The 12,406-nt window shown below is 55.2% G+C and overlaps 1 protein-coding gene across 1 annotated transcript; it reads right to left on the bottom strand.

Annotated features, from left to right (window-relative positions):
* Positions 1-3,685: 3,685 nt before the first annotated feature.
* LOC102514495 (cytochrome b-c1 complex subunit 1, mitochondrial) lies at positions 3,686-11,892 on the bottom strand. Its single transcript, XM_006174156.3, has 13 exons — positions 11,738-11,892; positions 11,376-11,519; positions 9,734-9,820; positions 8,545-8,674; positions 8,132-8,330; positions 7,645-7,724; positions 6,030-6,145; positions 5,643-5,786; positions 5,344-5,504; positions 5,149-5,234; positions 4,725-4,813; positions 4,316-4,391; positions 3,686-3,878 (listed from the first exon to the last, which is right to left on the bottom strand). The coding sequence occupies exons 1-13, from the start codon at positions 11,804-11,806 to the stop codon at positions 3,814-3,816; spliced, it is 1,446 nt and encodes a 481-aa protein (XP_006174218.1). The 5' UTR covers positions 11,807-11,892; the 3' UTR covers positions 3,686-3,813.
* Between the last annotated feature and the right edge of the window lie 514 nt (positions 11,893-12,406).

Here is a 12,406-nt window from a genome sequence, read left to right as displayed (position 1 = left end):
TGATCCCGTGGGGGCGGAGCAGCGGGCGGGGACCCAGGCGGCCCGCCCCCACCCCTCACCCCGTCCCAAAGGTTGCCGCCCCTGCCACCCCTCCCAGGGACAGATGATTTGATTCTACTTAAGTGTAAAGCATCCCCAACTCCTGTGGTTTCTGGGATTCCCCAGGAAGGTTCTCTACAGATAGATGATGAGAGCCCTTTTCCAACCCCTTCTAGGGTCAGAGAACTTAGTTGCTGTAGGTCATAGACTAGGAGTGACTGCTGGGGACTAGACTTTGGATAGGTTCCAGGGGATCAAAGATGTAGCACGATGTCAGTGGGGGAAAGCTGCAGCTGGAGATGACTCACCTCCCCCCCCAACACCCCCACCACTCTGTGCCCAGACAAGCCCTCAGGCCATAAGTCCCGCCGGGCCTCTCCTGTGATTCAGCCATCCCTGTCTGTTGGTTCTCCTGTGTCTCATCCCAGTCCCCTCAATGGGCCTAACAGTCCCCAGCAAATGAGGGGCTCTGGGCTCATCCAGGGAGAGCAAGGCACCACTGGGCTGCATCCAAGTAATGCCCATTCCCACTCTGGAAGAGGAAGCCAGGAGGAGAGAATCTGTGTCATGCTTATGCATACTTGTCCATCTCAGTGTCCGGCACCCCCTACTCTGCCCTGAATCAGCTCCAGGCGGATGCCATCCAGCTGTGCCTGCAGGGAGGGGTTATCCACGTGTGGAGAGTAGACCACCCACAGTGACAGCTCATCTCTCAGGAATCCACCCCTTCCTGTCTGCACCCCCATGGGTGAGCCTGTCCTGCTCCAGCCAGGCCCCCCTACCTACACATCCTCATTCTGGCCCTCCAGTCTCCTCCTTCAACCTACTCTTCTTAAAGACCCCCTTCCACCTATCATCTTCATCCTGAGCCCTTCCCTTCCCTCCTAGCTGCCCTCACAGTCCACCTGAGCTTCCACCTTCATAACCTTTAACCAGCCTGACTTCACACCTGTCTCCCTCAGCTTGCTTCTGATTACGGACAGTCCCCTCAACAAATCCCCAGGCCAGGGACACTATCCTGAGTAAGTCAGTCTTTGTATACACATATGCGTTCATTATAGGGGTTGATACTAAAGCACAGAGACACTCCCAAGAGCATGGCGCCCATTCCTTCTTTCTGCCACTCCTGGGTAACTCTGGGAAGCCCGGAGAATAAATACATCTACCTTCACCACTGCCACCAGGCCCCTTCCAACATGCCTAACCCCTCTGCTTCCTCTGGGGCCCCACAGGCTAATGAGGGAGAAATGGGGATGGTATTTGTTAAACTTGTCTCCCCTAGATGCCTCCAGGGACTGAGATCTCCGACTTATGGCCAGAGTTGGGGTCAGTGATGACCATCCATGCTTCCTTCTTTGTCGTTATCCAGAAGGCTGGAGCCGCAGGAACAGCCCCAGGTTATCATGGGATACAGCACTGTGATCCACAGGGCCCAGAACCTTTGTCCAAGGTCAAGGGCTCCTCAGGCATGTTCCAGGAATCCCTCACCCCTTGAAGGTGTCCTGCAGGTGAGGGCTGCAGAGACCAGACGAGCCCTCATAACAGAGGCAGCCTGAGAGCTAGCATATGCAGTGTGGACACACACACACACACATTCGGGTTCAGTCTTTAGGGGAGACTGGAGGCCAGCTGAGGTGTTCAGGCAAACTTCACCAGAGCCACGAGGGGCCCCAGAAAGAAAGGAAGGGCTGCCTGCCTTGGGGGGGGTCACTCGAAGAGTACTAGGAGAGGCTACTGGAGGTAGAAGCAGGGTTGACTGCATGTCTGGAGCTCCCGGGAGGCTCACAAGCAGGGCCGTGGTCCTCTGAGGCTCCCAATCACAGCCTCCTGGCAGGCACACAGCCTAGGACTCAGCCTCAGAAACCAGCTCCCTCCATTAGGGCAGTGGGGCCCTGAGCTTTTAGTCTTTCTCCCTCCCACACTCCCCTGCACAATTTTCTGGCTTCAGTCACTCCCTCTGCCAGATAGCACCATGTGTCACCAACTGGGGTCTCTTTTGGGGATTCCAGACCCACACATCCCACTGTCCCAGACATCTCCAAATTTCTCAGAACTGTGGCCAAAGCTGGGCAAGTCTTCATCCTCCAACCTACCCACCCTGCCCCATGGAACCCTAGTCCTGCTGGGGATGCGGTCTTGCTTGGGTCCCTTGAAGCCTACTCCAGCTCTTCCTACAGCCTTGACAACTACCCTGCTACAGCACAGCTCACTGGGACATCACAGAAATACACACCGAGTTCCCATGCTAAATCTCAGCTTACCAAATCACTTCTCTTCCCAGTAATCTCTAGTGCACCTACCCCAACATGCTTCCAGAGTAAAGATCAAATTCTTGGTCTAGGTATGCAAGGTCTATTAGGAGCAGATCACCCCCAAGAGTTCAAGTGCTCTGTATCCAGCACACCTGTAGCCTTTGAGGGTCAGTCCTGGGCTTAACAGAAAAATCAAGCCCTGTCCTCCAGCTCAAACTTGAACTTGGGACAACAGGCTTGGCACTTTGCTGTTCCCTCAGCCTGCATGTACTATGTCTACAAGCACCCAGGGGTGGGCCAGTCAGGGTTCTGCACTGTCCAGCAGCTTCTCTCCAGCTGGTCATAAAGTAGGCAGATGACCTAAGTCCCCGAGCCCTGGGTTCTTTAGAAAGCACTCAACGGTTATTTCCTAATTGACAACCTGCGGCAACAAACGGGTGAAGGAAAAGCACTGGAGTGGGGTGGGAGTGAATCAAAGGTTGTTTTGGCTACTGCAAGGCTGGGATGCTAAGGGACTTCTGGGTAGCCCTCTTCCCAACAAACCTTATCCCAGAACCCTGTTCATGACCGTCAATAGCACCTTCATGTTAGGCGAATCGGGCCCCAGACTTCCAATCCCCCCGGGCTTCCCAGGGGCTGTGGAAGGGTTGAGGGGTGCAGGAAGAGGGGCCTACCTGCCCATCTGCCTTGGGGACCAGAACCCAAAGGTGGCACTAGACAGCTGAGAGCTCCACCAGGTCCTGGCTGCCTCAGGGAGATGGGCCAGCAGCTCAGGACTTGTCTGGGACAGACTTAGTCAAGGAAGGGGGCTCAGGCCCCACTGAGCTCAGAGATATTCTTGGAGCCTGAGTCAGCGGCAAATCGAGGCAAAGGATTCTTGCCTTGCCTGTCTAGGCAGCAGTTAAAAACCAAATGGGAACACTATGCCCCAGGCTATCCTCCCAGAATCCAGAGTAAATATATGAAGGAGTCTTCCTCAGGGACAGTCCTTGGCCTCTCCTGGTCCACCTGGGGGACCAGAGACCACCAGAGGGTGACTGCACAGGACCCACAGCAAGGGGCTTCCTACCTGAACCCCCTGAGTTCCCAGGCTGGGACCTATACCAGGGCAAAGGTCCCATGCAGTTCTCATGGACTCCCACACCCCACTCTTGGGACAGACTGGCTAGGAGCATCCGCCACGTGGCTAAGTGGAAACAGCTGGCCTCAGCTCCCTGCAGGCATCAAAGGCTTCCGGCCTCCATGCAGCAGCCCCCACTCTTGCCCCTGGCTGAGGACACATCAGCCTGTGGGAAGGCGGAAGGATCCAGGAGACACAGAACGGGGAGAAGTCCCTGCTCCCCTATCCAGTGTCCAGTGGACTCTATACCAACGCCAAGAGAGGGATAACGCAGTTCTCAACACAGGACTTTATTGGTGGTAATCCGCAGCACAGGTCTGGAGAGCCGAGGTGGTATGTTTGTTGTGGGGAGGGGGAACCGCGAACCCTGGCCCCGCCCTCTTGCCTGCACAGGCCTCCTGCCTAGAAGCGCAGCCAGAACATGCCGCTACGGATCCGGTTATAGTCTGGAAGCTGCTCAATGGGGCCTGTGGGGATAGGGTGGGGCGTCAGGGTGGGGTACCCGGCTTATACAGGGACACCTGGCCCTGCGCCGCACCCCATTCAGAGCTGCCCAGAGCAGCACAAGACAGGCTTTGAGTGGAGTGAAGGAAGAGAACATTCCTCCAGGGGGTGCTGAGCCTGTCCCTTCATGCTCTGACCTTTGGAGCCCCACCCCACACGCAGGGGTGTCCGTTACCTGGCGGGTGTAGGGTATTGATGGAGGCACCTTGGCAGGGAGTCAGGGAGCTGCTGGGACAGGTTTTCTGAGCAAGTACTCCCAGGCAGCCAAGCTATTGGGCAGAGCCTCCTGGGGGCCTCAACCTGCTGCTCCCAGGGTAAGCTGGAGGGTAGGGCAGCAGAGGCAGAGGGGAGGCCATGACAATGGAATGAGGACAAAGAGCAGACCTTCTAAGCTACTTACCCAATCCAGCCACTGCTGGACACTGGTCATAGAAGTACTTAGAGCAGACCTCACGCACCACACTGGCATTCACCTCCTGCAGGATGAAGCAGAGGTCACACTGAGTGATAGGCACCTGGGACCACTTCAGCCAGTCAACAGTACCCAGCCAGCTGAGGTCTTACACAAGTACCCCTCACCCAAAAAGAGAAAGCAGAAGGGCTCTCCCTACTACGTAGACCTCCATGGGCCTCACCCACCTCCATAGCCATCAGTGCCTCTGCCCTACCCTCCAATTACGTCACCCTGGTAGCAACACTGCCTAGGACGCCAGGAGTGCCTATAGCAGCAGTCTGCACTGCCACAACTTCCCGTTCTCTGGGAGTCTGCCAGATCGAGACTCCAGAACCTCTCCCGGGGCCTGCGTTACCGCAATCCGGCTTTCCCACTCAGCCAGAGGGATGCGACGGCCGTACGTCAGGAGACTCCGTCCAATGTCCTCACACACAGGAGTGGTACCTGCAGGGCGGGGCAGGGAAGCTTATGGGTCCACACGGTCCAGTCCTGGACCACAGGTACACAAAGAACCTTCAGTTTCAGGATAGCCTGAACCTTGGTCTGATCCTAGATCACAACACTCACTTGTACAACAACCGGTCATTGTACCAGTGGGCTGTTGATCTGGCCACCCACACCTGCACCTGAAGCCCTAAGCCCCTGAGGGAGGGTGACTGGTGGGATATGGCATGACCTTCAAAGTTTTCCCTTCCAGTGTTGGTTAGGAATGGTGGCCACATTGGGACTGTCACTGCCAGGATGCACTCCACCCCTTGCCACAGGGCTGGAGGACTCACCATCCAGATGAGATACCAGGGCATTTCTGAGGATGTTTTTGCCTCGGACCACCTCACTCTCTGTGGCACTGGTGCACAGGCGCATCCTACAGCAGGGGTAGGGTGGGATCGTTCTGAGGCAGTGCTGCCTCTGAGCCTCCACTGTCCTGCTCAAAGGCCCCTATCCCCAACCTGCAATGCCAGGCTACCACTCACCACTGGCCCTGCAGGAAGAATACCATGTCATCGATGCTCATGTGGTCACAGACAAAGTGTGCGCCCAGCAGCCCAGTCTCTGCGTAGCAAATGTTGAAAGTCTGGAAACTCTGGCATAGCTTATTGGTTGCGACAACTGCAGCCAGTGGGCTGGACAGGTGCTGCCAGGAGCAAAGGTGGTCAGCACCCACCTCCACTCTGTGGCCCACACCCTGAGCCCCACAGTACAAGTGCCCACAGCCCAGCTCCCTCTCTTCCCTGAAGGCAAGGCCCGTCCCATGCCCACTCGTGGCACTCACCGTACTGCCGCCATAAGTGCAGTCGTAATGGCCGATGATGGCATTGGCCACCTGGAGGGCCACGTTGTCCGGGTTGGTCCAGCCAGGCCCCTCCACTGCAACGGCCACATGGGCCAAAGGCAGGGCATCATCACGGTGGCGGATCTGAAACAGGACATGGAAAGGCTGAGGGACAGCCAAACTTCCCAAGTAACCAGCAAAGGTGCCAAGTGTGGGTGGAGAGTGCACATGCAAGTGTGAACATATGTGCCCATGAGGCAGTGGCCACAGGACTCCTTCCCAACTCCCGAGGCAACTCCGAGGTTGTGGAGATGGCCATGCATGCGAGAGTTCCCCCGCCCCGAGGCCCAGGCTGAGAGTACCACCCCCACCCGCCAGGCAGCCCACCTCACTGCCAGTGAAGCGGCATGGAGCGAGAGTAGGCACGGCGTCCTCTGTGTATGTCCCAGACAGGCTGCTCAAGTGCTTCTGGGCGAGGTCCAGCAGCTGCCGGTGCTCCACCCCTGCAGACAGACAGCAGTGTTACCGGCCAGCCAGGGCCCACGGCACAGGGTCGGGGGAACCACGGGAGTCGCACAAGGGGAGGACCTCGTATCCTGTCTCAGCAGCAGACAGCAAAGAAAGATGTGACATCAGGATAAGGTGAGGAAACAGGACCCTTCACAGACACACGCTGTCTCATGACATGGCAGGCACCTCAGGGTCAAACAGCTGCCATGACCTCAGTCACAGGGAAGCAGCAGCAGTGTGCGGAGCTTAAAAACAGGTTCCCAGGTGATGCATTCTCACCAGCATCACAGACAAGACTGGTGCTCCCTGAGCGTAAGGGACCTGCCCTGCCTTGTCCCTCTAGCCCTTCCTCAAGCACATCCTGGCTGCGGCCCCCGTGGAGGGTGGCAGGTAAGAGGGTACAAAGAGGTGCTCCGCAGGGCCACGACTAGCTCTGGGGTCCCCTAGAGTCGGGGACACTTCCCAGTAGCCTTATGAACCCGTGTTTCAGAACCCCTCCCTGACCTCACCTCTGCAGGAGGTGGCCTCTGCTGCCCCAGCACCTGGACGGCAGGCACTGCAGCAGTCAGCAGCCTTCCCCAGGGACCGCAGGCCAGGTGCCTCTGCCTTTTGTTCTTTCCTTCCCTGACCTCAGATCCTGCTGGACTCCACAAAGTCTGACATGTCAGGAGCTCCAAATGCTCTTGGTCCCCAGGTCCACTGGCCCCAGAGCCACCAATTGTGCTCTTCCTATCACTCTTTTTCATCCAGCAAGCTGCTGCGACCTAAGCTGGGGAGGTATCGACCCTGCTCCCGTCTCTTGCCCGCCACGTCCAGACCTCCGTGAAGTTTCCATCTGCAAAACCATCCTGAGTTCATCTGCTTCCCTCCCCTGCTCCTGCCATCTTCCACCAGGTGCCTGCCCAACCCTTCCCGGGGTCTGCTTGTTTCCGCTCTAGCAGGAGAGCAAGCCTCGAAACACCCATAGGCCATGACACTGCTCTTCCCCTGTGCTCAGGGCACCCCCAACCCTGACTAAACCCCATTGTGCTTTAGGCCTCTGTTCAAATGACACATGCTTCAAAAGCACCTCCTTAACCTCCAACTCCGAGTCCCCCATTAAAATCCCCCTACCACTCTGTGTCTTCCTTTCAAGGTCCTTCCCATCTGTCACCCAGTGTCCGGTTTCCCACTGGCAAGGCAAAGAGGAACAAGCCTGGGGGCTTGAATTTCCCACCAGCCTGCAAACTGGGTCTCCTAGGATTGGGTGGGGCTGAGAAAGGCCTGAGGCCTGTACTCAAGAGAGGAGCAGCATCCCGGTGTGGTCAGTCCCAGGGGTGGTGGCAGAGCAGAATCGTACCCCACCTCAGAGAGCACAAAAGAGGTCACTCCCCTCAAGTTCAGAGTGGGAACAGGGCCCCCAGAGTGGAAGATCCCCTATGGTCAGAACCAGAAGACAAGGCTGGAGCCTACCCACCCGTTACCACAGGGCTTGCATGAGCCCATCGCTCACCTCCAGCTGCCGCTAGCACCATTCGAGGGGCCTTGTAATGCCGGTCCAGGTACTCAGTCAGGTCTGCCCGAGAGAGCTTCCTGCAAGACATACAGCCTATGGGTTACCACAGCTCCCAAACCAGAGTGATGTGGGTCATATAAAATGGGGCTGAGGAGATAGACAAGGAGAGAGATGGCTTCCCTGGAGAGCAAGCCCTAGCACACCACTCAATCCCTCCCCCATTCCTGCCACCTGCCACTCTGGGGCCCAGAGGACAGCCCTCATCTGGCCTCCCTCACATCTGACCACAGGACAGTCTCCTCTCAGGAGGGTGTAAGCTGACATGGTGAGGGCTTATCCCATCAGAAGACAAGATGCCATGTGGATAAGATACCCAGACACACCCTCCCTCAGGCTGGCAGAACAACAACAAACTCATGTGGACATGGCCTGGCCAGGCCAGAAGGAGGGCACGAATTCTACCCCAGGCCCAGCTCACTCTCACCTGACATTCTCACTGGGTCCCTCCACGGTCTGGGCCAGAGGTGTGCCCTGGAACGCCGTGGCATGCAGGTAGTCGAAGACCACATCCCGCATAGATGCATCATTCTCCTGCAGCTCCTGCAAGATCACGTCACGCTCCTTCTCAACCTGGGAGTCTTCCAGGCTGCAGTTCTGCACAATGTCGGCCAGGAGCTCCACAGCTGGACGTGAAAGAAAGACATGTCTGGGCACCAGGTGGGCCACTGGAGACCAGTAACAACACAAAACCCTCAGGCCTGAACACCACTGGTTGCTGTGCTGCAAGTCCATACTCTAAGGGCAACCCCGTCCCTCAGCCAGCCCCGGGGCTCCAGAGTGCCTGCCCTCTGCACCCATGGAGACCTATCCCATCCCTGCCCCACCCTGCAGGCGTACCTTTTGGCAGGTCCTTGGACAGTGCCTTAATGTAGTAAGCTGTGTGCTCCCGGGTGCTGTACGCATTAAGATGGGCCCCCATGCTCTCCACCTCCTTCTCCAAGGCATTTCCAGGCCGATTCTTTGTTCCCTAGAACCAGACATCAACAGGACCCATCAGGAGCCATGTGAGAGCCCAGGACTCCCATCCTCAAAGGCTAAAGTCTCAGTAGAACCACTGGTCCACAGGTACCTCCTTCAGTAAGACTCTGGGGATACAGGGCCCAGAGTCTGTGTTCACCAAGTGCTAAACAGGACTTGAGCTGATCGAGGCCCCAGCATTCTGGGCCAACAGAGTGGAGACATCCAGGAGCCAGGAAAGAAGCGCATGGCCAAACCAAGTGTTACCTGAAATCTAGAGCTCCCATAACAGCCTGATCTTACCAGCACTCCCTTTCCTCTTACTGACAGTCACGGTCAGGTAAGTTCACACTTCGTTCAGGTGATGCTACCACTACCACTCTCCCTCACGCCATTCATATGACTATGTGTGTGCTAGCTGCCTCTGTGGGACTCAACCCTAGTCCTGTATGTGTGCATACGTGGCAGTGGTGCTGTCCAATGACACACATTCATATGCTGAGACCGACACACGTCTGTAATGCTAGAGCTGGCAAGCTGCCCATTCCTGTTCCACAACTCCAGCCATTCTGTATCATCTTCTCCATTTATTCATTCATTTAGAAACTCAGTCTCTACTCCATGCTCACATAAGCTGGCTTAGCGGCTGTTCCCTTCCTCAAGAAACCTCAGTATTTACGTCTATAAACGAAAGATGAAGAGCATTTCACACAAACTAAGTCTGTGTGTTTGTTACAAAACACGTGTATATCCGCAATTCTACATGCATGCACGCACACAACATGGACCTGGCCTCTGGTGAAGGGTAGGGCTCCTGTGGCTCCCCAGGGTTTTATTTTTTTTTTTTTTTTTGGCTCTAGGTGCCTTGTGCAGGCACTCACCAACTAGGCTTCACTCAGGAGAGGCCAAACCCATGTGGCTCCTTCCAGAAAAGCCAGTCAGAGATCACCCCACCCCCAACCCCAATGAAGCCCATAATTGAGAAGGCTGACTTTTCTGACATGCATCTTCAGGAGGGACAGCAGGAAGCCCTAACCCCGGGGGAGATTCAGGTCTTTAGGAGCCTCACCTTGAAAGCCAGATGCTCCACAAAGTAGCCTGCCCCGTTGTTCTTCTCAGTCTCGTAACGGCTACCAGCGTCAATCCACACCCCGACCTGGACAAGAAACCCCCAACAAAGGTAACAAACCAACCAACCCAGCCCCCCACTTACAGCCCACCCTGTGGGTGACTCCACAAGCCCCAGGGTGGGGAAGAGTTTCTCAGCAGGACCCTTGTGCTTGGAGGCCAGGGCATTAGCTGAATGACTAGTCACACTGCATCACCTCTCCTTCCTACTCTATTTCCTGACTGGTTATCAAGACTCCCAGGGAAAAGGGAAGTTTCTAACTGCACAGCTGCCTGTCCCATCACCATAGGGAATTCTTAAAACACAATCTCACGTTTCCACTGATCTTTGTTTCTCCTAGGCAAGCAACTAATCATTTGCAACAATTTCTTCTCCTCCTTCCTAAAAACTATACCCTGCCTTTGTTCTGGTGATTGTGTCCTTTTGCCATTAGAGGAGGCGGCTATTTGCTCAGACACTGAACACTTTATCATGTTTAGGAAACAGCCTTCATTCACACTTAAAAATAAGAACAAAAAAAACTTCTTAATCAGCCTTGGACACCTAACACTGCCAAGTGTTTCCCTGGCACCCAATGAGAGAATCTTATAATTTTCTTAATAGCCTGGTGTGCTATGAAACACACACCATGCTACTCACCCCATATGGTAACACAGATCTAATCTTTTAACTACTATTTGTTCATAGTTGATTTAAAATTTTCCCATCTACTTTCCTAAGAGATGTTGATGTATATGCCACACATCATAAATTCTTACACGAACGTCTATTTCATCTAACATATTGGAAAGCAAGATGCATTTTACACAATCCAAGACATCCTTTGATTGTAACAGACAGCACTCCTCTGGCACTAAAGCACAGGGATATTTCTTACAATCTATAGCACCTTACTGCCCATGAAGTACAGTATTCTCTACCAAGCTTTCTTAACAGGCTGTGGGTCAGCTTATACAGGTGCCATAGAATAAGGAAGCTGCCTGTCACCTTTTGCTGTGTTCAGTGACAACTTATATCACAGGACATTATTTGTTCCTGGAAAACTGAAAGAATCTGCCAGTAAAACCACTTAGCCCTGGAGTTTGGGGTGAGGAGACAGAGAAGGATCACTTCTTGAGAATATTCTGTTTATCTAGTCAAGATTTCTACCTTTGAGTCAATTTTGAGGGTTTGTATTTTTAGGAAAAACCAGCAATTCAACTGGAATATTCAAGTGCATTTCTTCTACAATACAGTTCCGGTCTAGCCAAGATACTGACTTTGGCCGCTAGGCTGGCAGTCACTAATGTCTCTGAATCCCATTTCCTTCACTACGCACATGGGCTGCGTAAGAAAAAGCTGAAAAAAGAACTTGGCTTGCTGACTGGCAGGCATCACAGCTAAATGAGTGTTGGTTACAGCGAGGACTGCCCCCGATAAGTCAAAACGTGGGCCGGGATTGTGGAGGAGAGTCAATACAGCAGTGACTGAGCAGGAGTCTGACCCAAACCACAGAGCACCTGTGCCCAAGGTCACACCCTGACCTATGAAAAGACGCCAGGCCCAATATGGAGGCGCCCTCCCGACCGCGGCCCCTACTCACCGTGCAGGTAGGCTGGGAGGACTGCTCGGACGCTACTCGCAGCCCGTTGTCCAGCTGGCTGACCTGCGTCTCTGGCACGCTCTGGAGGGCTTGGGCATAGGTGGCGGTGCCCCGCAAAGCAGGGGACCTCAGCAGGGCTTGCCGCTGGAAATAGGCGACCAGAATAGAGAACTGGGTTGGGGGGTCGCTCCTCAGCTCCCAGGCCCGCAGTGGCATCCCCGTCCCCGCCCTCAGCCATGACCTTCCCACGGCCCTGACCCCGCGACCTCCTCATTCTCGACCCGCCGCCGCTAAAAGCCCGCTCCCAGTCCGCGTCCCGAAGCCCCACGACACATAGCTCTGCGCTCTTGTTGCCACCTCACCGAGCGGCGGGTGTGCAGCAGCACTCGCGTCCCAACGCTGACCGCCCGGCAAACCGCGGAAGCCGCCATCTTCTAGCTCCAGTGGGCGCAGGGCCGCCCTGCGCATGCGTAAAGTAGACGCGACGGCGCCCAAGGCGCAGGCGCAGGCGCAGTACGGCGGACTTGGCGGTCAGCCGCCCCCTGGCGGAGGAGGCCGGGAATATTCACTCGAGGCTGGCGCCGGTTCTGTCTTGACGGCCACGGGTACCCGCGCGCATCAATCCGCTTGGCTATCCATCGTCCTGGACGGGTCCGTCCGCGGTGCAGTCCCTCTTTCTCTTTCACCTATAGGCAGCAAGAGTGCGCGATGTTTCTCACAAATCGCGGGCGCCCGGAATCCACTGAGTTCTCCGAGCGGCCGAGCTCGGGCTCAGCCACAGCACGTCTGGGGATCGCAACCCCTGGGCTAAAGCACCATCGTGGAAATCCTGGGACTATGAGACTGCTGCTGAAAGTCAAAGTTTTCTCAAAGGAATGGAGTAAATGCAGACTGACGACATGGGAAGAACTTAACAATATATTGTTTAGGAAAAAGCAACAGTTTTAGAGGCTAATTTGTGAAAAGGATTCCTTGTTTGGAAAACAAAACGCACACAAAACAAAAACAACTTGCTTTTTCTAATGGTCTAC

This window comes from Camelus ferus, chromosome 17 (genome assembly GCF_009834535.1).
Source record: "Camelus ferus isolate YT-003-E chromosome 17, BCGSAC_Cfer_1.0, whole genome shotgun sequence".
NCBI classification, from domain to species: Eukaryota; Metazoa; Chordata; class Mammalia; order Artiodactyla; family Camelidae; genus Camelus; species Camelus ferus.
Note: the sequence above shows the minus strand (reverse complement) of the source record. Positions and strands in the feature narration are given on the sequence as shown.

Coding starts and splice junctions, on each gene's coding strand:
- LOC102514495 (XM_006174156.3), bottom strand. CDS start 11,806: ATGGCGGCTTCCGCGGTTTGCCGGGCGGTCAGCGTTGGGACGCGAGTG. Junction 5,235..5,343: donor TTCTTCCTGCAGGGCCAGTG/GTGAGTGGTAGC, acceptor CCCCTGCTGTAG/GATGCGCCTGTGCACCAGTG. Junction 3,879..4,315: donor TCCAGCAGTGGCTGGATTGG/GTAAGTAGCTTA, acceptor CTATCCCCACAG/GCCCCATTGAGCAGCTTCCA.